This window comes from Ictalurus punctatus, chromosome 15 (genome assembly GCF_001660625.3).
Source record: "Ictalurus punctatus breed USDA103 chromosome 15, Coco_2.0, whole genome shotgun sequence".
Lineage (NCBI taxonomy): Eukaryota > Metazoa > Chordata > Actinopteri > Siluriformes > Ictaluridae > Ictalurus > Ictalurus punctatus.
The window spans coordinates 3,402,490-3,430,325 of NC_030430.2; the positions used below are offsets into that span (position 1 = coordinate 3,402,490).

The 27,836-nt window shown below is 37.2% G+C and overlaps 1 protein-coding gene across 4 annotated transcripts in view; it reads right to left on the reverse strand.

The window, feature by feature from the left end:
• LOC128635151 (C4b-binding protein alpha chain) overlaps nt 1-25,841 on the reverse strand; it is a 31,724-nt gene extending 5,883 nt beyond the window's left edge. The window contains exons 1-11 of one of the 4 annotated variants that reach the window (XM_053686486.1): nt 12,881-13,059; nt 12,647-12,765; nt 8,585-8,705; nt 6,540-6,722; nt 5,272-5,377; nt 4,503-4,576; nt 3,832-4,011; nt 3,484-3,660; nt 3,150-3,326; nt 1,956-2,132; nt 1,297-1,473 (exon numbers count right to left, since the gene is read on the reverse strand). In XM_053686486.1, coding sequence (XP_053542461.1) covers nt 1,297-1,473; nt 1,956-2,132; nt 3,150-3,326; nt 3,484-3,660; nt 3,832-4,011; nt 4,503-4,576; nt 5,272-5,377; nt 6,540-6,722; nt 8,585-8,642 — 1,309 coding nt within the window. In that variant the 5' untranslated portion in view covers nt 8,643-8,705; nt 12,647-12,765; nt 12,881-13,059. Of the gene's footprint in view, nt 1-1,296; nt 1,474-1,955; nt 2,133-3,149; nt 3,327-3,483; nt 3,661-3,831; nt 4,012-4,502; nt 4,577-5,271; nt 5,378-6,539; nt 6,723-8,584; nt 8,706-12,646; nt 12,850-12,880; nt 13,060-16,812; nt 16,967-25,822 lie in introns of those variants that run through there. The other 3 variants (XM_053686488.1, XM_053686485.1, XM_053686487.1) reach the window with 3 other exon arrangements.
• Between the last annotated feature and the right edge of the window lie 1,995 nt (nt 25,842-27,836).

The window sequence follows — 27,836 nt, forward strand, 5'->3', positions numbered from 1 at the left end:
TAGTCTGTAGGCAATAATGTGGATACAAACACATGGAAAAAAAAAATCAAACAGTCAAAATATAAAATAGTTCACAGTTCAAGTATTCAGTGTTGCCACTGTTGTGAGTGTTAAACCTACACAAGCAGCTGGAATAAAACTCCACACTAATATATTTATAATGCAATATACTATAAATTCCTTTGTTAATGTGATTATATTCATTTGACTATTTTACAGCCGTTTACATGAGCAATATTAGATTACTAATTTTTAAATCTCTTAATGATCTAGCACTTGTACACATCTTTGAGTGTCTGATAAATTATTGTACATTTACTCTATTATTTACAGATCTTTTTTTTTTATATACACACAATATTTTATTTCTTACTGTTTCTGACAGTGCATTTTTATAACAGAACACTTGAATTCTCCATTCTGATTGGTCAGAAGGTGGTGTTTGTTCTTGTATAAACAGCAGCTCTGACAGTAGTTCTAGCTGCAATGAGCTTCTTCTAATGTTATTTCTTCTACAGCAACACCTCATTCACGTTACAGAACGGATTAAATCACGCTGGTATTTAACAATGACAAATGTATAATTGATCTGGTGAAGATTTCTGTAAGGAGATTTAATATTTAATAATAATAAAAAGATTTAATACTTAAAATCCTTAATGTTAAGGTTAAGACACAGAAAAGTCTTCAGGACAAAGAACTTTGTGCTTTCTGGTTTCTCTTTAACATGACAAGTAGCATTTTTATCTTATTAATTTGAAAAGAAAGAAACAAATGGGAGGCTGGAACAGGAACAACTGTTTATAGCCATAATAAACATAAGTGCTACCAGGAATGAACTTGGCGCACAGACATTCGAGAACTATAAACAGTTAAACATACAGTGCAGTTCATTAATAAATGAAACATGGCTATCTGCTGTGGTATAAGAGGAATGAAGCACTTAGGGACTTCGGCCACATCACACCCTGTTGTTGATTATTTTCCAACAGCAGCACGCCAGGTTGGGTTTGATTCCTTACTTATTACTTGCTTTATTATTATTTGTTGTTTTTTTAAAAATATTCACCTTGTACTTTGAGCTGCAATCTAAATGTGTGAAACTATATAACTAACATTTATTATTATTATTATCATTGTCAGGGATATATATATATATATATATATATATATATATATATATATATATATATATATATATATATATTGTTAAACAGGGTTCCTTCTGAATTCCCAATCAGCCAATCATCTAGTTGAGGAGGCATATCAGGCATTCAAAACATTGATTAATCTTACTTAGGTGGCACTGTGGAGGAGGTGGATTCCATCCATTTTCCCCACAGGTCAGGTAATCAGACCCTTCCATCTTGTATCCCTGGTTACAGTGGACTCGGACCGATGATTTATATACAAAATATTTTTCTGTGCTGTCAATATATCCATTTTCAATTTGAGGTCTATCACAGATCACGTCTGGAAAAAGAGAAGAGTGAACAGAAACATAGAATGCTGTTTATTCCAAACCATATCAACTGTACACCTAATATCAATGTGCTAATAGATGGGTTCATTGTATCGTATCGTATTGTATCGTATCATATCATATCATATCATATTATATTATTGTTTGTGTGTGTTCCAGCTCAAGCACACCTGGTGAGACAACACCTGATTTGCATTTTTGTGCTGTTGTGAATTCTATTCAAGGAGTTGAATAATTTTGAGACTGGAGAAGTCATTATAAGTACACATTCACACACCCATTCATACACTATGGACACTTTGGACACGGCAATCAGCCTATATTTATTATTATTACTATTATTATTATTTTATCATTGTCAGGGATTATTTTATCATGACAATTGTTAAACAGGGTTCCTAATGAACTCCCAATCAGCCAATCATCTAGTTGAGGAGGCATATCAGGCATTCAAAACATTGATTAATCTTACTTAAGTGGCACCGTGGAGGAGGTGGATTCCATCCATTTTCCTCACAGGTCAGGTAATCAGACCCTTCCATCTTGTATCCCTGGTTACAGTGGACCCGGACTGATGATTTATATACAAAATATTCTGCTGTGCTGTCAATATATCCATGTTCAATTTGAGGTCTATCACAGATCACGTCTGGAAAAAGAGAAGAGTGAACAGAAACATAAAATGCTGTTTATTCCAAACCATATCAACTGTTCACCTAATATCAATGTGATAATAGAAAATGGGTTCATTATATTATTGTGTGTGTGTGTGTGTGTGTTCCAGCTCAAGCACACCTGGTGCAAATAATGAAGCCCTTGACTAGTTGCATCAGGTGTGCTTGAGACAACACCTGTTTTGCATATTTGTGCTGTTGTGAATTCTATTCAGGGAGTTGAAAATTTTGAGACTGGAGAAGTCATTATGAGTTGCATTTTCAGTTGAATTTGGGGAAACCACTTGAAGGATTCATTCCGTTGAACTATTTCAAATGCTTTTGTTTGATTTGTTCATTGCAAACAGCTGAAATTCTGTACATTTTGACTATAAACCTGATTTGCTATGGGGGTTGAGTAATTTTGATTGCACGCCAGGTTGGGTTTATTCCTTACTTATTAGTTGCCTATTTTACCATTTTATTTCTGACTAGTGTATGCTTCTGTATTTCTGTTTTTTATATTCACACTGTACACTGAGCTGCAATTTAAATGTATGAAAGGTACAATATAATTAACATTTATTATTATTATTATTATTATTATTATATAATTGTCAGGGATTATTTTATCATGACCATAGTTAAACAGGGTACCTTCTGAATTCCCAATCAGCCAATCATCTGATTGAGGAGGCATATCAGTCATTCAAAACATTGATTAATCTTACTTAAGTGGCACTGTGGAGGAGGTGGATTCCAGGAGGATACTGGAGAACTAGAGAAGTTTTTTCATTCATTGATCGCTCATAACGGCAGTATTTTTAAGTGGAACTTATTTCTCGGATCCACAGAAATAATTTGCTGAATACACAAGTTGTTGACCCTGCTGTACATGCTTAAACCATAAAACAATGAAAGCTTTAACACTAATGAGATGTGCTTTTTACAGCAAATTTCAACATCACACAAAACAACACATTCGTATCTTTGAGATTTTCTCAAATATTTACCCAGACATTGGGGAGACGTCTGAAATGTTCCATCATCAGTACATGATATTGTTGAAGCGCCACCAAGTCTAAAACCTTGATTACAAGACCATGTGACTGTTTCTCCGTATTCATATAACTCCTTCTGGGGGTTAAATATTCCATTGTTTATATCAGGAGGTTTTAAGCACGTAATAACTGAGGAAGAAAAGAATGGCAATTAAACCTCTGAAAAAAAATCATATCAAACATAACATCTGATTGCATGAATCTCCGTGAACCAGTCATAACTAATGCTGTTTGTGATGTGAATATATAATTATGTTTATTATTGAGAAACATTCATTAGTAGTACCATTGCACTGAGGAGGAGGTGGATTCCACCCATCTTCCGTACAGACCAGGTAATCAGACCCATTCATTCTGTAGCCTTTATTACACCGGTAGCGGACAAAGTTGTTATATTTATAAGGTGGTGATTTTCCTTCAGTTCTAACTGCGTTTGGGATTTCCGGTCTCTCACAGGACACAACTGTATAAAAAGAATGTCATCTATTTTTTTACTTCTTGTACCCGTTTGTGCTCAAATATACAATTTATAACTATTAAAATCATCATGATCAACATACAAATGTAAAAACAGGATTTTTATTCTTATTTTTAATGAAATATTGTTTTAAACACTGAATTGAGTGGAACTCACGCAGACACCGAGGAGGAGAAGGCTGAAAAGTTCCATCACTAGAGCAGGTTAATTCTGGAAGTCCAATAAGATCAAGACCTCTGTTGCAAGAGTATATGACTGCGTGTCCATAATCATATGAGTCATACTCTGGTTCAAAAGTGCCATCTGTTATACCGGGAGGCTTTGTACACTTCGTCACTGAAAAAAAAAATCACAATAAATATTCAGGTATTCTTTAATTATTTTAGACTAATGTTGAAGGAGAAATATAATTGTATAAATTCTGTGGTAAAATTTACAGAGAAAGGAAAATACCAGAATGCCATCATATTGTGCAGTGCTGTAATAAGGACATTCATGTCATCACATTTTAAACTGGAGAAGGTTTGTAGGATTTGAAGACTGTTGATGAATTAGTACAGGATACATTTTAAACTTGGTATTCATCACTATATAACACCCTTGGAGACTGGAGAAATCATTAAATGTTCCTCCATAACAGAAATTACAAGCAAGTCATTCAAAATGTCAGTTTGCAGCATTGGGTCATCTTCCTCTAAAACCTTGCCAAGCTGGTAAATGAATGCTGACAACATTTCTAAATTCTGATTATGATCTAGTATTATTATCTTCATTGTAATGTAGCTGTTTTTAATAATGAAAAATGTAAAAGCAAAAAATGACATTACCTTCACATATAGGAGCTCTCCCATCCCAGCCATTTTCTCTGCAATTTCTTGTTTGTGTTCCAACAAGCATATAACTGCAAAGAGATTTTAATTTAGCAATGAAAACAAGTTAGTTTTTTCCTTTAGATTTTCTTTCAAATAATGAAATGAAAGGACATGTCAGTCTGCTTCTCATTATTGGGAGGCCATTAAAGCAGAACAGTCAAGAAGCTGCATTAGGTGTATTAACATACAGTCTTATCTTTGTATGATCAGCAACACTTTTGATTTTACACTACCAGGTAAACGTTGGACACACCTGCTCATTCAAAGAATGGCTTCTCTCTTTTTTGAAATTTTCTTCCATTTTATAATAATAATAATAATAATAATAAAATACACATTAACACGGATGTGGAATTATGCGGTGATCAAAAAGTGTTGAACAATTCAAAACTATTTTCTATTTTAAATTCTTAACAGCATTTCTGCTGCATTACTCTTGGCATTTTCTCAACCAGCTTCATGAGAAGCTTCACCCAGGAGGCTTTTATTTAAATTCTTTTATTCAAATTTGTTGATCTCCACACTTCTTCTCCTATGTTCTAAATGAAGGCTACTTGTTTAGGCAAACAATTTAAATGTAAATGTTTGACTAGTAGTGTAGTGTAGTTTGTATACATTACATAGTATGCTTATTCACTTTTTATAGTTTATCCACAGTCTGTTTATTCACTATTATTGTGCAGATACATGTGTGCAGAACCAAACATGGATAAACAATTTTTACCCTTCATTACACTCTGCTGTGATGGTTGCACCAAACGAAATTCCGTCTGTAGGTTGATATATATACTTTCCATTGGGAATCTCGCCAGGACTTCCACAGGTTCTTTCTGGAAAAAAAAGAATTTCCACTTTTACCACAGTGATTTGTCAGCGTTTATAACATTTTTCACATTTTTTAACGGTTTATAGTTAGATTTAATGCTGTGGAACATCTGAGAGACAAGTTATCTCCTGTTCTCACCTACGTTATAGCTATGATAGACAATTATATCCTCACCAGTCTCTCTCTCTCTCTCTCTCTCTCTCTCTCTCTCTCTCACACACACACACACACACACAGCACAGGCCGTGATTTTACTGTGAAAACAAAGAAAACTGAAAATGTGACCAAGACTGAGAGCGCTTACAACCGAGACTCCTTCCATAAATGTTAAATAAACGTCTCCTAACAAACAAACGTCATACATCTTCAATTAAACACTTTACTTTGCTAAAACATGCATTTTTAAATCCATTTATTTTAAGTCTCCTATTATGTGAAGAGTCCACGTCCCTGTGTATGAGCTGTTACTATAGAAACAATAATGTACTAGAACCTGCATATTAATAAATACGCATATCGTTAATTTTACAGCCGGAAATACCTGTGCTGTTTTACAAACATAATACACGCCTTCTGACCAATCAGATTCCAGCTTTTAACTGTGCTGTGGTATAAAGGGTTGCATGTGTCCATGCAATAAAATAAAGTATTTTTCCTATTAAATTGCAAAATGTCCAAAAAACATTTATGATATGAATCCAAACTACTATGGCAAGGACAATATGGCAATATAATATCAACATTGTGATAAATTATGTCAAATATGCTTTTCTGAGAAATCATTATATCTTGCTTTTTGTTTTGCTTATTTTTAGATAATCTGACTAGAAGCAGCTGATGTGATCTTAAAATTAATCTATAAAATAGAAAAATATTGAAGTTTTTACAGGTTTTCTTCTACTTTTTAGTAAAATTAAATATTTGAAATATAAAAAACCAAATACATTTATTTTTGTGTACATTATACAAACCCCTTAAATGTTTATTAAAAAAATGTTATATGGCTGTTTGATCATTTCTTGCTAAACTAATATATCATGATACATATTGTGTATGGTAGAAATGTTTTTGAGAATCACAATATATTTTTGTCATATCGCCCACCAGTAATCCAAACTATACACAAATTAAAGCTAAATATAAAAAGATGTTTGTAGACAGTTTACTTTTGCATTGAAGTTCGAGTTCGCTCCACTGGGATCCAGTACAGGTGATTGATCTGGAAGCTGATGATTTCACAGGAATATAACCAGTGGAACATTTGAACGTTACAGTGGATCCATCAGGAAAAGTCTGTTGGTCTTCAGTCAAAATCCGGTTTTCCCCAACATCAGGTCTCTCACATTGTGCTGAGCAGATAAATACAGATCAGGCTTATTAATGATTATCAAATATCCAAATATCCTTTGTATGGCCTGCACTTTGTCTGTTTCCAAAATCATAACCTATTTTTTTTTTTTTTTTTGAGATATGGATATTGAGATCTGGATCTTAAAACTGACATTTTTATCTCATATCTCATGCGTCATACAATTATATATACAGTATCTCACAAAAGTGAGCACACCCCTCACAGTTTTGTAAATATTTGATTACATCTTTTCATGTGACAACACTGAAGAAATGACACTTTGCTACAATGTAAAGTAGAGAGTGTACAGCATGTGTAACAGTGTAAATTTGCTGTCCCCTCAAAATAACTCAACACACAGCCATTAATGTCTAAACCGCTGACAACAAAAGTGAGTACACCCCTAAGTGAAAATGTCCAAATTGGGCCCAATTAGCCATTTTCCCTCCCTGGTGTCATGTGACTTGTTAGTGTTACAAGGTCTCAGGTGTGAATGGGGAGCAGGTGTGTTAAATTTGGTGTCATCGCTCTCACACTCCCTCATACTGGTCACTGGAAGTTCAACATGGCACCTCATGGCAAAGAACTCTCTGAGGATCTGAAAAAAAGAGTTGTTGCTCTACATAAAGATGGCCTAGGCTATAAGAAGATTGTCAAGACCCTGACACTGAGCTGCCAAGACCATACAGCAGTTTAACAGGACAGGTTCCATTCGGAACAGGCCTCGCCATGGTCGACCAAAGAAGCGGAGTGCACATTCTCAGCTTCATATCCAGAGGTTGTCTTTGGGAAATAGACGCATGAGTGCTGCCAGCATTGCTGCAGAGGTTGAAGGGGTGGACGGTCAGCCTGTCAGTGCTCAGACCATACACCGCACACTGCATCAAATTGGTGTGCATGGCTGTCGTCCCAGAAGGAAGCCTCTTCTAAAGTTGATGCACAAGAAAGCCCGCAAACAGTTTGCTGAAGACAAGCAGACTAAGTACATGGATTACTGGAACCATGTCCTGTGGTCTGATGAGACCAAGATAAACTTATTTGGTTCAGATGGTGTCAAGCGTGTGTGACGGCAACCAGGTGAGGAGTACAAAGACAAGTGTGTCTTAGGTGCCTTGCTTACAGTCAAGCATGGTGGTGGGAGTGTCATGGTCTGGGAATGCATGAGTGCTGCCGGCACTGGGGAGCTACAGTTCATTGAGGGAACCATGAATGCCAACATGTACTGTGACATACTGAAGCAGAGCATGATCAGTATGCAGTATTCCAGCATGATAACAACAGCAAACACACCTCCAAGATGACCACTGCCTTGCTAAAGAAGCTGAGGGTGAAGGTGATGGACTGACCAAGCATATCTCCAGACCTAAACCCTATTGAGCATCTGCGGGGCATCCTCAAATGGAAGGTGGAGGAGCACAAGGTCTCTAACATCCACCAGCTCCGTGATGTCATCATGGAAGAGGACTCCAGTGGCAACCTGCGATGCTCTGGTGAACTCCATGGCAAAGAGGGTTAAGGCAGTGCTGGAAAATAATGGTGGCCACACAAAATATTGACACTTTGGGCCCAATTTGGACATTTTCACTTAGGGGTGTACTCACTTTTGTTGCCAGCGGTTTAGACATTAATGGCTGTGTGTTGAGTTATTTTGAGGGGACAGCAAATTTACACTGTTACACAAGCTGTACGCTCACTACTTTACATTGTAGCAAAGTGTCATTTCTTCAGTGTTGTTACATGAAAAGTTATAAATCAAATATTTACAAAAATGTGAGGGGTGTACTCACTTTTGTGAGATACTGTAATATATATAAGGTGGGGAAGCTGCAGCTGTAACATCTAATGTATAAGAGACCTCACCTCGGACCGTTACGGCAGTCATGAGAAGTGTAGAGCAGATGATCATGTAGCTCAACATCTTCAACTATAAATATTAGACACCACATAGGCTCAAGGTGTTGCTCTGTCCTAGAAAGTTACCCTGAAATAAAAAATATATGTTTCTGGTTTACAATGTAAGAAATAACAGACTGCCTCTCGGTAGATTCCACCCCGAACTGTGTTAGGATAAGCTTGTTCCACAAAAAGGCAGAATTATCAAAAGGGACAATTTATCTCAGTCTCAGCAATGTGTGTATAATACCACCTAAAGTGACATTCACACAGTTATAGCATGGGAAAGGCAGTAGGACATCAAGAACTATTATAGAAAATATTTATGAAGTATAATCAATATGTATAACTAACATCTGGATATGCTAATAAAGTGTAATCAATATGTATAACGAACATTTAGATTTATTACTTAAGCATAATCTACATGTACAATCAATATTTAGAAGCATAATCTAAACCCATAGAACTTTTTGATCAAGTTCTATTCTAATTGTGTACTGAGTTAGATGAATTCTGTGTCTTACTGAACAATAATTGTTTTTTCTGTATCCGCCTGTACTTTCCTACACAGAAGTAAATAACCTTGAGGCTGGAGGACAATTAAGGAGTTAGGATAGGGGCTCAGGAAGGGAGGTAGATATCAGCTAGGACAGCAGAAACAGACAGAAGCTCAGTGAAGCATAGGAAAGGTGTGTTGATCAGAGAGAAAGAAAAAACAAAGACTCTGAGTGAAACCCTTTCTAAAAAAAGAAAAGAAAAAAAGAAACCTTGTCCTCATAAAACCTTTTCAAGAAGAACAACTAACTGCGCATGCTCCACAAATTTAAGATAATAAGTAGACATGAATAATTGTGGCGAAGATGATTGGTCTGTTTTTAATGAGAAATGGTAAAACCCCGCCTAAGATGAGAATGCTGTAGAGAAAGGTATAAAAAGGGCTGTGTGTGTTTGTATAATTTAGACGTTCTTTAGACTGTCTCACTTTATTGTTTCAATATAGATAATTACTTTTTGACATCTACTAAGCTTCTCTCTCTGAAGATTTTTGACTTAGGCTTGAAAGATTGTTTGCCACGACACCATCCCTGAACAAAGGGGATATGTGACCGTAGTTAGCATCATCACCTTTTAGGGTAACATCTGTAAGAACATCCGTACCGAGATGTGAGTATGGAAAGCGATCACAACAAATGCTATCCTTAATTTACATTTAGAATAAAACTTTATTTACATTACATACAGAAAACCTGGATTGAAACACAGTATAAAATGTCTGTGCTGATATTGCTCGGGGTTCACTTTGACTCAGACAAACTTGAAGTGCTTCATGTACTTTGTCACTGCCATGCTGTAATAAATGTATTCTTCATGGAGATCTTCGACATCCTCTCCATTTTTTCTTACAACAGTATTTCTTTAAAATCACAAGATTTTTGCATACACAGTACATATAGGTAGTGGTGGAAAAAGCAGAGTGCTTCTGAGGCTGTAGTGAAACCAGTGGATATGCTTGACGTAATAGCTGTAGTCAGAACATCACGTTCATTTCATGGGGTACTAAAGTTCCCAGAGCGTAGATCAGCTCCTTGTCTTTGCGTTTCATGGCACGAGCTATGACATTTCTTAGGAATGATTGCACATTTCCTTATTTTTCTGGAGAAAATTTTCATTTTCACTGCAAACTCATTTAAATTGGTAATATTTCAATCAGCATGGAAAGGAGAGTCTTCTGAACTATAGAAAATCTCTTAGTGCTGCTAGATCAGTCTATCTCTCCATCCTAATAGAAGATAGCAAAAACAATCCTAGATTTCTATTCACTACTGTAGCAAAATTCTGTAGGAATAAGTCCACCACTGAAACAGGCACACAATCATTATACAGCTGCGACGATTTCATGTATTTTTTTCAGTAGCAAATTTGAAAGTATTAGACATGAAATTCAGACTATTAATTTAAAATCTTATAACTTACCCTGTAAATAATAATATAGCAATATCAGATCAACAATTAGAATGTTTTACTCGCCTTAGACAGACCGAACTAAATTCATTCATTTCTTCATCAAAATCATCAACTTGCAAACTTGATCCCTTACCTACATGTTTCTTCAAACAGATTATTCCAGGAGCAATCAAACCCCTTCTAAAAATAATCAATTCTTCCCTTAGTCCTGGCTAAGTACCTAAATCACTTAAACTAGCAGTTATCAAACCCCTGATTAAAAAGCCTGACCTCAACCCCTGTCAATTGTCCAGCTATAGGCCAATATCAAATCTCCCCTTTACCTCAAGATCTTAGAAAAGTTTGTAGCACAGCAGCTATGCTCGTAACTACATAGGAATAATATACATGAAATGTACCAGTCAGGATTTAGGCCTCATCATAGCACAGACACAGCGCTGGTTAAAGTAGTAAATGACCTATTACTGGCCTCTGATCAGGGTTGTGTCTTCTTACGTGTGTTACTTGACCTTAGTGCTACTTTTGATACCTTTGATCATACTGTTCTCCTTGATAGACAAGAAAATGTTGTTGGCATTAAGGGAACGGTCCTCTCCTGGATCAGGTCTTATTTGACCAATCGTTATCAGTTCGTAGATGTAAATGGCGACTTCTCCACGCACACTGAGGTGGAGTTTGGTGTTCCACAAGGTTCTGTTTTAGGCCCACTGTTTTTTACTTTATATATGCTACCCCTAGGTCAAATTATTCATAAATATGGTATTGGCTTCCACTGTTATGCTGATGATACACAGTTGTATGTTTCAGCAAAGCCAGATGACAGACGGCAGCTTAGTAAGTTGAGAAATGTGTAAAGGACATTAGACGTTGGACGCTTATTAACTTCCTTTTATTAAATTCTGACAAGACGGAAGTACTTCTACTAGGACCACCATGGGCGTAACCACGCACCCATTGGGGGGGGGGGGGGTGATGTCCCCCCCAATGTTGAGGAAATACCAACCTGTCCCCCCCAATATACAGTACAAAATATTTTCTATATGTCCCCCTTTAATGAACCCTACCAACGGATCTGTCTTTTCTTCATCTATTCTAATTATTTATGTCTATTCCTTTTTAATATATTTCCGTTTGTTAAGGAAAATAGGTGTGTGCCCCCCCTCCGATTGCACGCTTAGATGCGCCCATACTCAATGGAAGTTCGTTGATATATTTTAGCCGCTCAGTCTGTAAGAAATGGTGACAGCAGCCAAGCATAGAAAAGTGTAGCAGAGCATACAAGCTTTTTTCAGACAGTAAGTAACTAGATACCTAAATAGTAGGTGACCTTAGCTTAGTATAGAAGGCATCATACCATGGCTTGGTTTGTTCTTAAGAACGTCAATTAACTTTTGATATTTGCACACCCATGAAGTAGGCGTGGCTAACGTCAGCTCCAGTTTTTGACCATTAACGTTACATTCACTTGCATATCCTCCCACCGAGTTTGTTGGACCCCACCAATGTCCATACCATGGTTACGCCCTTGAGGACCACATACAGCTAGAAGTAAGCTTTTGATTACATAGTAACTCTGGATGGTCTTTCTGTTTCGTCATATGCAGTAAAATACCTTGTGTGGTTATTCACTCCAGTATTTCATTTGACGCTCATCTATATAATATTACTAGGATAGCCTTCGTTAATCTCAGAAATATTGCTAAGATAAGAAATATAATGTCACTACATGATGCATAAGTATTAGTTGCTTTCATTACCTCAAGGTTGGATTATTGTAATGCCTTACTGTCTGGATGTTCCAGTAGGAGCATAAACAAACCAAAGTTAGTCCAGAATGCAGCTGCAAGAGTCCTTACTAGAACCGGGAAAAATGACATCACATCACCCAGATCTTATCCACACTGCACTAGCTCCCAGTAAAATTTCGCATTGATTACAAAATACTACTATTGACCTATAAAGCCCTAAACGGTCTCGCACCACAGTACCTGAGCGAACTTTTGGTCTTTTATGATCCGCCACACCTACTTCGATCAAAAGGTGCAGGCTATTTGTTCGTACCTCGAATAGTGAAAGTTGCAGTAGGGGGAACAGCTTTCTCTTACAAAGCCCCACAGTTATGGAAGAGCCTTCCAATTAGTGTTCAGGACTCAGACAGAGTCTCACTGTTTAACTCCAAGCTGAAAACAGATTTGTTTACTCAAGCTTACCATGAAGACTTTTTTTTTAAAATTATTATTATTATCTTTTTACACAAAGTACACCGTCTTATCCATTATGGGACAATAAGCATACCTAATAATCTCTCCCTCTCCGTCTCTGTCAAGCTACACGATATTCCTGAGATGCCAGTAATCCTGACTCTTTCTGCTCTCCATACCTGCCCGATCCATCCTGATGCCCTACATCTGGTGGGAGTTCCCATCAACTGGAGGCTACATTCTGCTACTGAAGACAGCCCCAAGCAGTGCAGCCTGGAGATTTAGTGAACAGTGGATCAGTTCAACAAAATAGACTTCATATAAAAACTACAATGAACTTCCCTTTACTCTATCCGGTGTTACCCAGATGAGGACGGGTTCCCTTCTGAGTCTGGTTCCTCTCAAAGTTTCTTCTTCATATCATCTTAGGGAGTTTTTCCTTGCCACCATCTCCACTGGCTTGCTCATTAGAGATAAATTCAAACATTTAAAATATACTGTATCCTGTGTTTATATGTTTCTGTAAAGCTGCTTTGAGACAATGTTTATTGCAAAAAGCGCTATACAAATAAATAAATTGAATTGTAGTGCTTGGGATGTTAAGAATTTAAAATACGAGTCTACAATGGATTGTGTTTTTTTTTTAGTGGAATCTGCTGACTTCAAAGATATGTCTAAAAATATTATTTTCATTCCAATGTACCTAATAAATAGTGTGGGTACCTGCCCCATAATTTGATCAAAGAAATTTTACTCAACAAATCCAACAAAGACATTTGCATCAGAGGATCCCATTTTAGTGCCCATACTAACACATCTTACTTGGGAGTAAAGCCTGGAAATGAACTTGCAGCAGTTAGGTGTTAGTACAAGCTCTGATAATCTTGAGAGAATTTCAGTAGGTGGGTCCCTGTCCAGTCACACATCTAGAAATTGTTCTAAGGCCATCAATCCATCCCTAGTAGGAATGACTGTAAATAGGCTTTTGATGTCCATAGAAAAAAATGAAATTATTGTTTTCCAGGGATTGCTCTTTGAAGTGTTGAGGGATTTGTAGAAAAAGTGAACAAAGGTTGGCAAAAATCTGTAAAGTGTTGTAGGAGATTTAGATCTCAGGATTATGTAGCCTCAGCCCTACCGTTATTTCTTGCTTAAGTGTAAAACACAAGCTGATGTATCATGTTATGCAATTACGATTAAACCGTGTTATGATTAAACTATGTAAAGAACCTCAACCTTGACAGCCCGGGGAAACACAACCGCGTCAGGAGAAAAAGAGGGCCAAGAAAAAGAAAGGGCTCAAGCCATTCCCCAGGTACCCAGCAACGAAGACGGACTGGAAAATCTTCTGGTTCGGGGGCCACTAAGAAAGCTGTTCCTGATGTTCTGCTCCTCCAGCAAGACCTGCAAGATTTACAACTTGACACGCTGGATGTGAAAAGAACTGAAAAGCTGATATTAAAACATGAACGTTTAGAGAAAGAATGTGATAGCATATTAGGTGTTTTGAATCAAATGAGAGCTGAAGCTGAAAGATTGAATTATTGTGCTAGATACAAGAGAGCCGAAGGCATTAGGCAACCAAATCAGAGCTATGGGCAAAGATACACAGAAGAAATAAAAAGAGCCGCTCGTGATTGTAATACAGAACCCAGACCCTCTGCCTTTATTAGACACGTAGATGAATTAGAAAAGGCGCTAGGGCGTTTAGAAATAAAACTGAAACGGACCAAGTAAGGCATATCTTCTGTTTTCTGCACACACACGTAGATGAATTAGAAAAGGCGCCAGGGCACCTAGAAATAAAACTGACATGGTCCGAGTAAAAGCATACATATGGTTTTCTGCGCACAGCTTCAAAATTAGAGCTCTATACCAAGTTCTCCAGTTCATTGTGTCTCTCTGTTAAGCCCAAATAAGGACATGCACCATGTTTCTCTACAGGTAACTTGAAGGTCAAACATGTAACCCCATTCTGTGACCTTGAAGAAGGCATGGTTTTGTGCACTAGCCTGGACCCTAAAGCACAGGGCCACACTCAAAAAATGTATAAATATCGAGGAAAGGCAAGTGTTTAGATGCCATTTCCACGGGTGAAGACTTACTCGTTTTAATTTCTTCTAAAAAGAAAACCATTATCAGACTCTGCTTAGTATACAGTTGTTCTTTATTTTTCTTTATATTCAGAGTTAAGATATTTGTAATCCTTTTATTCTTTAATAAACCAAAGTCCATATAAAGGACGATTCATATACCTTACTTCAAGAGTGAATTCCTTTGTTACAAACTTCTTCAGAGAAAGAGAAAAGACTTCAAGGGTTCTCGAGCCCAGCGGCACGAAGACTCCACCTCATGAGAAGGTAAGAGGAAGTAATTCTACAAGCTGTATCAGTTGTACGACAGGGTAGAGGGTAGAAGACTAAGAACTGGGATACGGAATTCCCGGAAAAACTCAACAAAAGACTGAAGAATGGGCTGGGAAAACCAAGATATGATTTGTTGGAATTATATTTGGAGAAGTCAACATGGGCATCAGGAATTCTGGATGATGTTTGTTCATCTTTATTAAAATGGGCATGAAGCTTTAAAGGTGCATTAGGCAAGTTTTTTTTTTCCAATCTGGTTAGATGGGTTCAACATTTGAATGTTTTTTTTTTCTCCTTGGGCTTATTCCCGCCGATATTCATTAAGCTCTGCCCCCAAGATCTTATGGGGACCCACAGAGTGTCTATAAAATGACAGACAAGAGGTGCATCCAAACAGAAACAAGTCTTCCAAACTGGAATTCAGTTTTCCAAAAGGTTTTCTCAGCAACTTTATTCACTTTCACTAAGGCCATGGCTTAATCCAGTGTTCTTAATACATGTTCTACATATCTTTTAGGTTATTTGTACAAGTACGGAGTAAAAATTGGGGGAAAAAATTGACTATTTGGTGTTGGCCATCATAGCTATTTTTAACATTAAAAAGTACTTCATACACCTATGCAAAAAAGATTTTTTTCCCCAAATAACATTCCTATCCTCATCCATGACAACGCTCTCAAAACTAGCCTGCACCAACTGAAATGTCTTTCTGGAAAATAAATTCACCAGACCCTCACTTTGTGGATTGGACATGTCAACTTTAATAAATCATAATCCTAAAACTTGTCTCTAGAATTTTTTTTAAATGAATGTATTTAGTGAATGAAACAGTCAGTCCCTCCAGGATTTTCCACAGATTTGGGCCATGTCAGGTCATATCAGGTCATGTGAGGTCATGTGACATCGTCACAACATGCATGCAGCCAAAGCCCTCTTTGATTCACAAGCAGGAGTACAGCTAATAGGTCTTGTTTATCAACAAACATGTCTGCAAAAGACCGTGCAAAACAATTTCGTGCAACTGCAATTTTACCAGCAAATTTTGGTAAAAGCCGCAACAAATTAGGCTTTTTTTGGCCACAAACTGACAGCGGTAGACCAATCACAACAGACTGGGACGTCTGACCAATCAGAGTAGAGTATGCTCTCTGGAAGGCGGAGTTTAGAATGAGTCCTTTAAAACGGACCATTGCAGCAGCAATTTGCTTGTATTTCAATAACTTGCTGCATATACCAAACACATAATAACTGAAATCAGCTTCTAATGCGAATAAACATTCAATTTCAATAAATTTACAGTCAACTACAGACTAATGATTCCGCCATGCTTTCTTACAGACACGCCCCTAAACTCGGAAACTCCGGATTAGAGAAATTCCCGAGTTTCCCCCACTCGTAATAACGACTTTGTGGAGGCGTTCATGTGCGTTCAACTTGTAAAACTAAAAGAATGTAACGTCTCTCATAGTGCGCTCATTTTATTTATTAACTACAGTCGAGTTAATCTCTGTGTGTCTACAAACCACACTGGAAAAGTCTCGCGATTTGTTTTTTCAGTAGGCACTAAAGACGTCGTATATTCGATTTTACTTAATGTTACACCATAAACTCAGTCGCGCGATTCATTTTAGCGCCGGTTAAAGTAATTTAAACATCTTACTTATCTTGTTACGCTTCTTGGGTGTTTACCTTCCGGTGACTTATCGACAACTGTGACCAGGGGTCGCTGTTGAGCAAATGTTTGAACGGGAACGCGCGTGACGTCCCTGAACGTGACCGCGCGTGACCGTGAGCGCGTAGACATTAGTGCAGAGAGCTGTGCTGTAAATAAAAGGTGCGTCATGTCTTAGAGAAACACGTTCATTGGACAAGCTAGATATTGTCGCGAGCATCGAAATGCGTGTCTATAGAAGAAATAAAACATTAATGCTGCTGCTAGACCGCTAATGTGTTACTACTGTGAATGGTTTGGTTATGTTTTACAGTAGCGCTTGTTGATGTGTATAACATTCTGGTTGTCTGATAGCCTACATGTAGGCTTATCTTTATTCTTATAACTATTTACTGTAATGACCCAATAATGTTGGAGATCCTATAGTTTGTTCTTTACAAATGCATATTACTCTGAGATAGAGTAGGCTAGGATCACTGAATCTGACTAAATGTATAGCTACCGAAATATGTTACCCCTCTTTATTTCATCATAACTGATTATAATGTTTAATAAAGTGGCTCATGTGATGTGTCAGCTCCTCCCCCGTTCTATTTCTAGTTCATTCTATCCCTTCCGGGTATAAAGACAGTGGTGGTTTGGCTCCGCCCCTCAGGAAACCGAAACTGTATCACAAAAAAACAAACAAAAAAAAAGTCCTGGAAAAAAAATTCAATACCATTCTCTACTAATGTGTCTAGTGTCATAACTAAGCAGTCCGACATAATTAAGGACGCCTAAATGGTTTAAACGCGTTCAAACGAACCGAGCTCTGGCGAGTTTAGTTTTACGGCTTGTGTGTTTTCAGGTAATAGCTTCAAGGCCTATAGGACTAATATGACTACAGGATTCCCCCTTTTTTAAAAACAGTACACTACTCTTTTTAGTTACAGTCTCAGTATGCCAAGGTCTTGGATGTAGGGCTGCAACTATCAATTATTTTCATAATCGATTAATTGATTATTATTATTATTATTATTATTATTATTATTATTATTACTATTATTATTTCAATTAATCAGATGGAGAGAAAATTTTTTGGAAAAAACATTTTTTCATTTCGTTCCAGGGATTGCAGTTCGATGACATTTACATGGACAGTAGTAATCTAATTATTGACCTTACTCTGAGTAAGATAATAATGTGATTAAGGTGTTTACATGAGCCGCTTTTAGAATACTCCTGTCATGTACCCGTTTTACATGTTATAGAACATAATTAGATTAACGGTACACGTCATTACGTCACCGCGCCACGCCGTCCACGTTTCCTCCAAAATTTCACCTATCAACATACAGTTCGTCTTCGTTATGGTACCATATATATAGTTTTGGGTGTTTTTATTTAAAATTTTTACGGACGCTTCAAGTGTGGTTAATTATTTGTCATGCTATACGTGCTAATAGACGACTGCTTGAAGCCATGGGCTATGTCCCAAAAGTGTACTTACCTACTGCATAGTAGCCGAGATACATGTATTTCGCCTGCTATAGGCCTATAGTAGGTAAGTACGCGGTTTGGGATGCAGCCGTGCTCTCGTTTGCCGTAAAACGGTTGAGCACTACCGTGTGTGTACGTGTCCTGTCGCAAAATGCGGTGAAAACTCCCACACGCCGTTAATGGTGTGATTAAAGTGTGTACATGTCTGTAATACACGTCGATAATGTGACTAAAACAGGAATACTCCACCTGTTTTAATTCGATTTGTGTTTACTTCGAGTATGACCTTAATCAGATTAAAGTAATTAAAAATTGCTGTTTATATGGTAGTTGTTTAATCAGAGTATCGTCTTAATTGGGTTAATAGTGGGTTATTGTTGTCCATGTAAACGCACTGAGTGTAATAGATATTGTGTCATCAGGTAGGCGTGGTCTATTTTCAGAATCTGCATAGGTCAACAATCATGCGCAGTTTGAGGTGAAAAGCCATTTGCTGCAAATAGTTGTCTGTGCTTGATCACAGGGGTTTCACATTCATATTGCTATATCTTCAGATACCTGTCCATGATCGCAGGGGTTTCATGTTTGAAAAATACCATTGTTATTAAATGCTTGTTTCACTTAAATACGCTCAAAGTCTTACTGACCTTACATCAATTCTATCATGTGTAATAGTATCATGTCTAACAGTAGATTAGAAATAAAACAAGGTCAGGGACGAAATGCAATTACTACTCTAAATATAAATAATAAAATTGTAACTGATCCAAGAGAAATAAATTATGAACTATTGAAGTTTACCTTATGCCTATATTCATCATCTTTTTCTCAAGCAAACTCTGAGAATTTCTTGAAAAAAGAAGATCCTTTTATTCCTAAGATAGACCAAGATTTTAAAATGACATGTGACTCTGATTTAAAAATCGAGGAAATTGTTACAGTTATTAAGAAAATGGTTTTAGGAAGTCACCAGGTCAAGATGGAATACAACTTACCTTTCAGTTAACTGATATAAAAGAAATGCTATATAAGCACTGAAGGAACACATAGAAACTAATACACTACTAACAACAATGAAACAAACTATAATTGTGTTAATATCTAAACCAAAAAAAGACAAAACTTTTATTGATAATTTAAGGCCACTTACATTGCTTAATGTTGACTACAAAATATTTACTAATGCTTTGGCTAGTAGACTTAAAAGTAGTACAGGTAATTAGTGATACACAATCTGGATTTCTTCTAAATCGATTAATACACAATAACATCCGGCTTGTTTTAGATTTGTTAGATTATTCATATTTAATAGAGGATGATGGTATAATATTTCTGGATTTCTTTAAAGCATTTGATAAACTTGAACATCCTTTTATTTTAGAGTCTATGTAATATTTTGGCTTTGGGAATTTTTTTTTTATTAATGTCATTTCAGTGTTGTACAAACAAACAAGTTCCGTCTAACTTCAGTTGGGTACTACAAGAAGATTTGATATTAAAAGGGGAATACGTCAAGGACACCCAGTTAGCCCGCTTCTTTTCTTACTTGCCGTTGAGTTACAAGCACTGTATATTAAAAATAATGAAAGTATAAAAACATTAAATGTTTTTGGTAGATCCTTGATAATTACACAACTAGCACAACCTTATTTTTAAAGGACTCTGATCAAATACCTAATGCCTTTTAAGATGCTTCAGGGTTATATTTAAACTTGAAAAAATATGAGATCCTCACTATTCATGATAATACACAAAATTTTATTAAAAATATTCAATTAAAAAATTAGATTGCATACTATTACTAAAAAATGTTTGTTTGTTTTGTTTTTAAATTGAATAACTGGTTACCAATAAATATTTAAATTTTTGGAAGAACTGTATTAACAAAGATGGAAGGAATATCAAGATTAATTTACCCAGCATATCCACTGGCAGTACCAGACAGGTGTATTAAGGAAATAAACTGAATTCATTATCATTTTATTTGGAATAATAAGCAACATTTGATTCGAAAAGGTGATATGGTAAAATTAACAGAAGAAGGAGGGATGAATGTAATTGACTTTGGGGTAATAACTGGAGTTATAAGTCAAGATGGTTACAAGCATTTGTAACCAAGCATTTGCTTATTAACTTCCTTTTATTAAATTCTGACAAGACAGAAGTACTTCTACTAGGACCACCATGGGCGTAACCACGCACTCTTTTTTTTTGGGGGGGGGGGGGGGGGGATTGGGGGGGGGTCCATGTCCCCCCCCAATGTTGAGGATACCAACCTGTCCCCCACAATATACAGTACAAAATATTTTCTATATGTCCCCCTTTAATGAACCCTACCAACGGATCTGTCTTTTCTTCATCTATTCTATTTATTTATGTCTATTCCTTTTTAATATATTTCCGTTTGTTAAGGAAAATAGGTGTGTGCCCCCCCTCCGATTGTACGCTTAGATGCGCCCATACTCAATGGAAGTTCGTTGATATATTTTAGCCGCACAGTCTGTAAGAAATGGTGGCAGCAGCCAAGCATAGAAAAGTGTAGCAGAGCATACAAGCTTTTTTCAGACAGTAAGTAACTAGATACTAGGTGACCTTAGCTTAGTATAGAAGGCATCATACCATGGCTTGGTTTGTTCTTAAGAACGTCAATTAACTTTTGATATTTGCACACCCATGAAGTAGGCGTGGCTAACGTCAGCTCCAGTTTTTGACCATTAACGTTACATTCACTTGCATATCCTCCCACCGAGTTTGTTGGACCCCACCAATGTCCATACCATGGTTACGCCCTTGAGGACCACATACAGCTAGAAGTAAGCTTTTGATTACATAGTAACTCTGGATGGTCTTTCTGTTTCGTCATATGCAGCAGTAAAATACCTTGTGTGGTTATTCACTCCAGTATTTCATTTGACGCTCATCTATATAATATTACTAGGATAGCCTTTGTTAATCTCAGAAATATTGCTAAGATAAGAATATAATGTCACTACATGATGCAGAAATATTAGTTGCTTTCATTACCTCAAGGTTGGATTATTGTAATGCCTTACTGTCTGGATGTTCCAGTAGGAGCATAAACAAACTCCAGTTAGTCCAGAATGCAGCTGCAAGAGTCCTTACTAGAACCGGGAAAAATGACCTCACATCACCCCGATCTTATCCACACTGCACTAGCTCTCAGTAAAATTTCGCATTGATTACAAAATACTACTATTGACCTATAAAGCCCTAAACGGTCTCGCACCACAGTACCTGAGCGAACTTTTGGTCTTTTATGATCCGCCACACCTACTTCGATCAAAAGGTGCAGGCTATTTGTTCATACCTCGAATAGTGAAAGTTGCAGTAGGGGGAACAGCTTTCTCTTACAAAGCCCCACAGTTATGGAAGAGCCTTCCAATTAGTGTTCAGGACTCAGACAGAGTCTCACTGTTTAACTCCAAGCTGAAAACAGATTTGTTTACTCAAGCTTACCATGAAGACTTTTTTTTTTAAAATTATTATTATTATCTTTTTACACAAAGTACACCGTCTTATCCATTATGGGACAATAAGCATACCTAATAATCTCTCCCTCTCCGTCTCTGTCAAGCTACACGATATTCCTAAGATGCCAGTAATCCTGACTCTTTCTGCTCTCCATACCTGCCCGATCCATCCTGATGCCCTACATCTGGTGGGAGTTCCCATCAACTGGAGGCTACTGAAGACAGCCCCAAGCAGTGCAGCCTGGAGATTTAGTGAACAGTGGATCAGTTCAACAAAACAGACTTCATATAAAAACTACAATGAACTTCCCTTTACTCTATCCGGTGTTACCCAGATGAGGACGGGTTCCCTTCTGAGTCTGGTTCCTCTCAAAGTTTCTTCCTCATATCATCTTAGGGAGTTTTTCCTTGCCACCATCTCCACTGGCTTGCTCATTAGAGATAAATTCAAACATTTAAAATATACTGTATCCTGTGTTTATATGTTTCTGTAAAGCTGCTTTGAGACAATGTTTATTGCAAAAAGCACTATACAAATAAATAAATTGAATTGTAGTGCTTGGGATGTTAAGAATTTAAAATAAGAGTCTACAATGGATTGTGTTTTTTTTTTTTTTTTAGTGGAATCTGCTGACTTCAAAGATATGTCTAAAAATATTATTTTCATTCCAATGTACCTATTAAATAGTGTGGGTACCTGCCCCATAATTTGATCAAAGAAATTTTACTCAACAAATCCAACAAAGACATTTGCATCAGAGGATCCCATTTTAGTGCCCATACTAACACATCTTACTTGGGAGTTAAGCCTGGAAATGAACTTGCAGCAGTTAGGTGTTAGTACAAGCTCTGATAATCTTGAGAGAATTTCAGTAGGTGGGTCCCTGTCCAGTCACACATCTAGAAATTGTTCTAAGGCCATCAATCCATCCCTAGTAGGAATGACTGTAAATAGGCTTTTGATGTCCATAGAAAAAAAATGAAATTATTGTTTTCCAGGGATTGCTCTTTGAAGTGTTGAGGGATTTGTAGAAAAAGTGAACAAAGGTTGACAAAAATCTATAAAGTGTTGTAGGAGATTTAGATCTCAGGATTATGTAGCCTCAGCCCTACCGTTATTTCTTGCTTAAGTGTAAAATACAAGATGATGTATTATGTTATGCAATTACGATTAAACCGTGTTATGATTAAACTATGTAAAGAACCTCAACCTTGACAGCCCGGGGAAACACAACCGCGTCAGGAGAAAAAGAGGGCCAAGAAAAAGAAAGGGCTCAAGCCATTCCCCAGGTACCCAGCAACGAAGACGGACTGGAAAATCTTCTGGTTCGGGGGCCACTAAGAAAGCTGTTCCTGATGTTCTGCTCCTCCAGCAAGACCTGCAAGATTTACAACTTGACACGCTGGATGTGAAAAGAACTGAAAAGCTGATATTAAAACATGAACGTTTAGAGAAAGAATGTGATAGCATATTAGGTGTTTTGAATCAAATGAGAGCTGAAGCTGAAAGATTGAATTATTGTGCTAGATACAAGAGAGCCGAAGGCATTAGGCAACCAAATCAGAGCTATGGGCAAAGATACACAGAAGAAATAAAAAGAGCCGCTCGTGATTGTAATACAGAACCCAGACCCTCTGCCTTTATTAGACACGTAGATGAATTAGAAAAGGCGCTAGGGCATTTAGAAATAAAACTGAAACGGACCAAGTAAGGCATATCTTCTGTTTTCTGCACACACACGTAGATGAATTAGAAAAGGCGCCAGGGCACCTAGAAATAAAACTGACATGGTCCGAGTAAAAGCATACATATGGTTTTCTGCGCACAGCTTCAAAATTAGAGCTCTATACCAAGTTCTCCAGTTCATTGTGTCTCTCTGTTAAGCCCAAATAAGGACATGCATCATGTTTCTCTACAGGTAACTTGAAGGTCAGAACATGTAACCCCATTCTGTGACCTTAAAGAAGGCATGGTTTTGTGCACTAGTCTGGACCCTAAAGCACAGGGCCACACTCAAAAAATGTATAAATATCGAGGAAAGGCAAGTGTTTAGATGCCATTTCCACGGGTGAAGACTTACTCGTTTTAATTTCTTCTAAAAAGAAAACCATTATCAGACTCTGCGTAGTATACAGTTGTTCTTTATTTTTCTTTATATTCAGAGTTAAGATATTTGTAATCCTTTTATTCTTTAATAAACCAAAGTCCATATAAAGGACGATTCATATACCTTACTTCAAGAGTGAATTCCTTTGTTACAAACTTCTTCAGAGAAAGAGAAAGGACTCCAAGGGTTCTCGAGCCCAGTGGCACGAAGACTCCACCTCATGAGAAGGTAAGAGGAAGTAATTCTACAAGCTGTATCAGTTGTACGACAGGGTAGAGGGTAGAAGACTAAGAACTGGGATACGGAATTCCCGGAAAAACTCAACAAAAGACTGAAGAATGGGCTGGGAAAACCAAGATATGATTTGTTGGAATTATATTTGGAGAAGTCAACATGGGCATCAGGAATTCTGGATGACGTTTGTTCATCTTTATTAAAATGGGCATGAAGCTTTAAAGGTGCATTAGGCAAGTTTTTTTTCCAATCTGGTTAGATGGGTTCAACATTTGAATGTTTTTTTTTCTCCTTGGGCTTATTCCCGCCGATATTCATTAAGCTCTGCCCCCAAGATCTTATGGGGACCCACAGAGTGTCTATAAAATGACAGACAAGAGGTGCATCCAAACAGAAACAAGTCTTCCAAACTGGAATTCAGTTTTCCAAAAGGTTTTCTCAGCAACTTTATTCACTTTCACTAAGGCCATGGCTTAATCCAGTGTTCTTAATACATGTTCTACATATCTTTTAGGTTATTTGTACAAGTACGGAGTAAAAATTGGGGGAAAAAATTGACTATTTGGTGTTGGCCATCATATCTATTTTTAACATTAAAATGTACTTCATACACCTAAGCAAAAAAGATTTTTTTTTTCCAAATAACATTCCTATCCTCATCCATGACAACGCTCTCAAAACTAGCCTGCACCAACTGAAATGTCTTTCTGGAAAATAAATTCACCAGACCCTCACTTTGTGGATTGGACATGTCAACTTTAATAAATCATAATCCTAAAACTTGTCTCTAGAATTTTTTTTAAATGAATGTATTTAGTAAATGAAACAGTCAGTCCCTCCAGGATTTTCCACAGATTTGGGCCATGTCAGGTCATGTCAGGTCATATCAGGTCATGTGACGTCATGTGACATCGTCACAACATGCATGCAGCCAAAGCCCTCTTTGATTCACAAGCAGGAGTACAGCTAATAGGTCTTGTTTACCAACAAACATGTCTGCAAAAGACCGTGCAAAACAATTTCGTGCAACTGCAATTTTACCAGTTCTCCACAATTTGCATAGCAAATTTTGGAAAAAGCCGCAACAAATTAGGCTCTTTTTTTGGCCACAAGCTGACAGCGGTAGACCAATCACAACAGACTGGGACGTCTGACCAATCAGAGTAGAGTATGCTCTCTGGAAGGCGGAGTTTAGAATGAGTCCTTTAAAACGGACCATTGCAGCAGCAATTTGCTTGTATTTCAATAACTTGCTGCATATACCAAACACATAACTGAAATCAGCTTCTAATGCGAATAAACATTCAATTTCAATAGATTTACAGTCAACTACAGACTAATGATTCCGCCATGCTTTCTTACAGACACGCCCCTAAACTCGGAAACTCCGGATTAGAGAAATTCCCGAGTTTCCCCCACTCGTAATAACGACTTTGTGGAGGCGTTCATGTGCGTTCAACTTGTAAAACTAAAAGAATGTAACGTCTCTCATAGTGCGCTCATTTTATTTATTAACTACAGTCGAGTTAATCTCTGTGTGTCTACAAACCACACTGGAAAAGTCTCGCGATTTGTTTTTTCAGTAGGCACTAAAGACGTCGTATATTAGATTTTACTTAATGTTACACCATAAACTCAGTCTCGCGATTCATTTTAGCGCCGGTTAAAGTAATTTAAACATCTTACTTATCTTGTTACGCTTCTTGGGTGTTTACCTTCCGGTGACTTATTGACAACTGTGACCAGGAGTCGCTGTTGAGCAAATGTTCGAACGGGAACGCGCGTGACGTCCCTGAACGTGACTGCGCGTGACCGTGAGCGCGTAGACATTAGTGCAGAGAGCTGTGCTGTAAATAAAAGGTGCGTCATGTCTTAGAGAAACACGTTCATTGGACAAGCTAGATATTGTCGCGAGCATCGAAATGCGTGTCTAGAGAAGAAATAAAACATTAATGCTGCTGCTAGACCGCTAATGTGTTACTACTGTGAATGGTTTGGTTATGTTTTACAGTAGCGCTTGTTGATGTGTATAACATTCTGGTTGTCTGATAGCCTACATGTAGGCTTATCTTTATTCTTATAACTATTTACTGTAATGACCCAATAATGTTGGAGATCCTATAGTTTGTTCTTTACAAATGCATATTACTCTGAGATAGAGTAGGCTAGGATCACTGAATCTGACTAAATGTATAGCTACCGAAATATGTTACCCCTCTTTATTTCATCATAACTGATTATAATGTTTAATAAAGTGGCTCATGTGATGTGTCAGCTCCTCCCCCGTTCTATTTCTAGTTCATTCTATCCCTTCCGGGTGTAAAGACAGTGGTGGTTTGGCTCCGCCCCTCAGGAAACCGAAACTGTATCCACAAAAAAAAAAAAAAAAAAACAGTCCTGCAAAAAAATTTCAGTACCATTCTCTACTAATGTGTCTAGTGTCATAACTAAGCAGTCCGACATAATTAAGGACGTCTAAATGGTTTAAACGCGTTCAAACGAACCGAGCTCTGGCGAGTTTAGTTTTACGGCTTGTGTGTTTTCAGGTAATAGCTTCAAGGCCTATAGGACTAATATGACTACAGGATTCCCCCTTTTTTAAAAACAGTACACTACTCTTTTTAGTTACAGTCTCAGTATGCCAAGGTCTTGGATGTAGGGCTGCAACTATCAATTATTTTCATAATCGATTAATTGATTATTATTATTATTATTATTATTATTATTATTATTATTATTATTTCAATTAATCAGATGGAGAGAAAAAAATTCGGAAAAAACATTTTTTCATTTCGTTCCAGGGATTGCAGTTCGATGACTACATTTACATGGACAGTAGTAATCTAATTATTGACCTTACTCTGAGTAAGATAATAATGTGATTAAGGTGTTTACATGAGCCGCTTTTAGAATACTCCTGTCATGTACCCGTTTTACATGTTATAGAACATAATTAGATTAACGGTACACATCATTACGTCACCGCGCCACGCCGTCCACGTTTCCTCCAGAATTTCACCTATCAACATACAGTTCGTCTTCGTTATGGTACCATATATATAGTTTTGGGTGTTTTTGTTTAAAATTTTTACGGACGCTTCAAGTGTGGTTAATTATTTGTCATGCTATACGTGCTAATAGACGACTGCTTGAAGCCATGGGCTATGTCCCAAAAGTGTACTTACCTACTGCATAGTAGCCGAGATACATGTATTTCGCCTGCTATAGGCCTATAGTAGGTAAGTACGCGGTTTGGGATGCAGCCGTGCTCTCTTTTGCCGTAAAACGGTTGAGCACTACCGTGTGTGTACGTGTCCTGTCGCAAAATGCGGTGAAAACTCCCACACGGCGTTAATGGTGTGATTAAAGTGTGTACATGTCTGTAATACACGTCGATGTGACTAAAACAGGAATACTCCACCTGTTTTAATTCGATTTGTGTTTACTTCGAGTATGACCTTAATCAGATTAAAGTAATTAAAAATTGCTGTTTATATGGTAGTTGTTTAATCAGAGTATCGTCTTAATTGGGTTAATAGTGGGTTATTGTTGTCCATGTAAACGCACTGAGTGTAATAGATATTGTGTCATCAGGTAGGCGTGGTCTATTTTCAGAATCTGCATAGGTCAACAATCATGCGCAGTTTGAGGTGAAAAGCCATTTGCTGCAAATAGTTGTCTGTGCTTGATCACAGGGGTT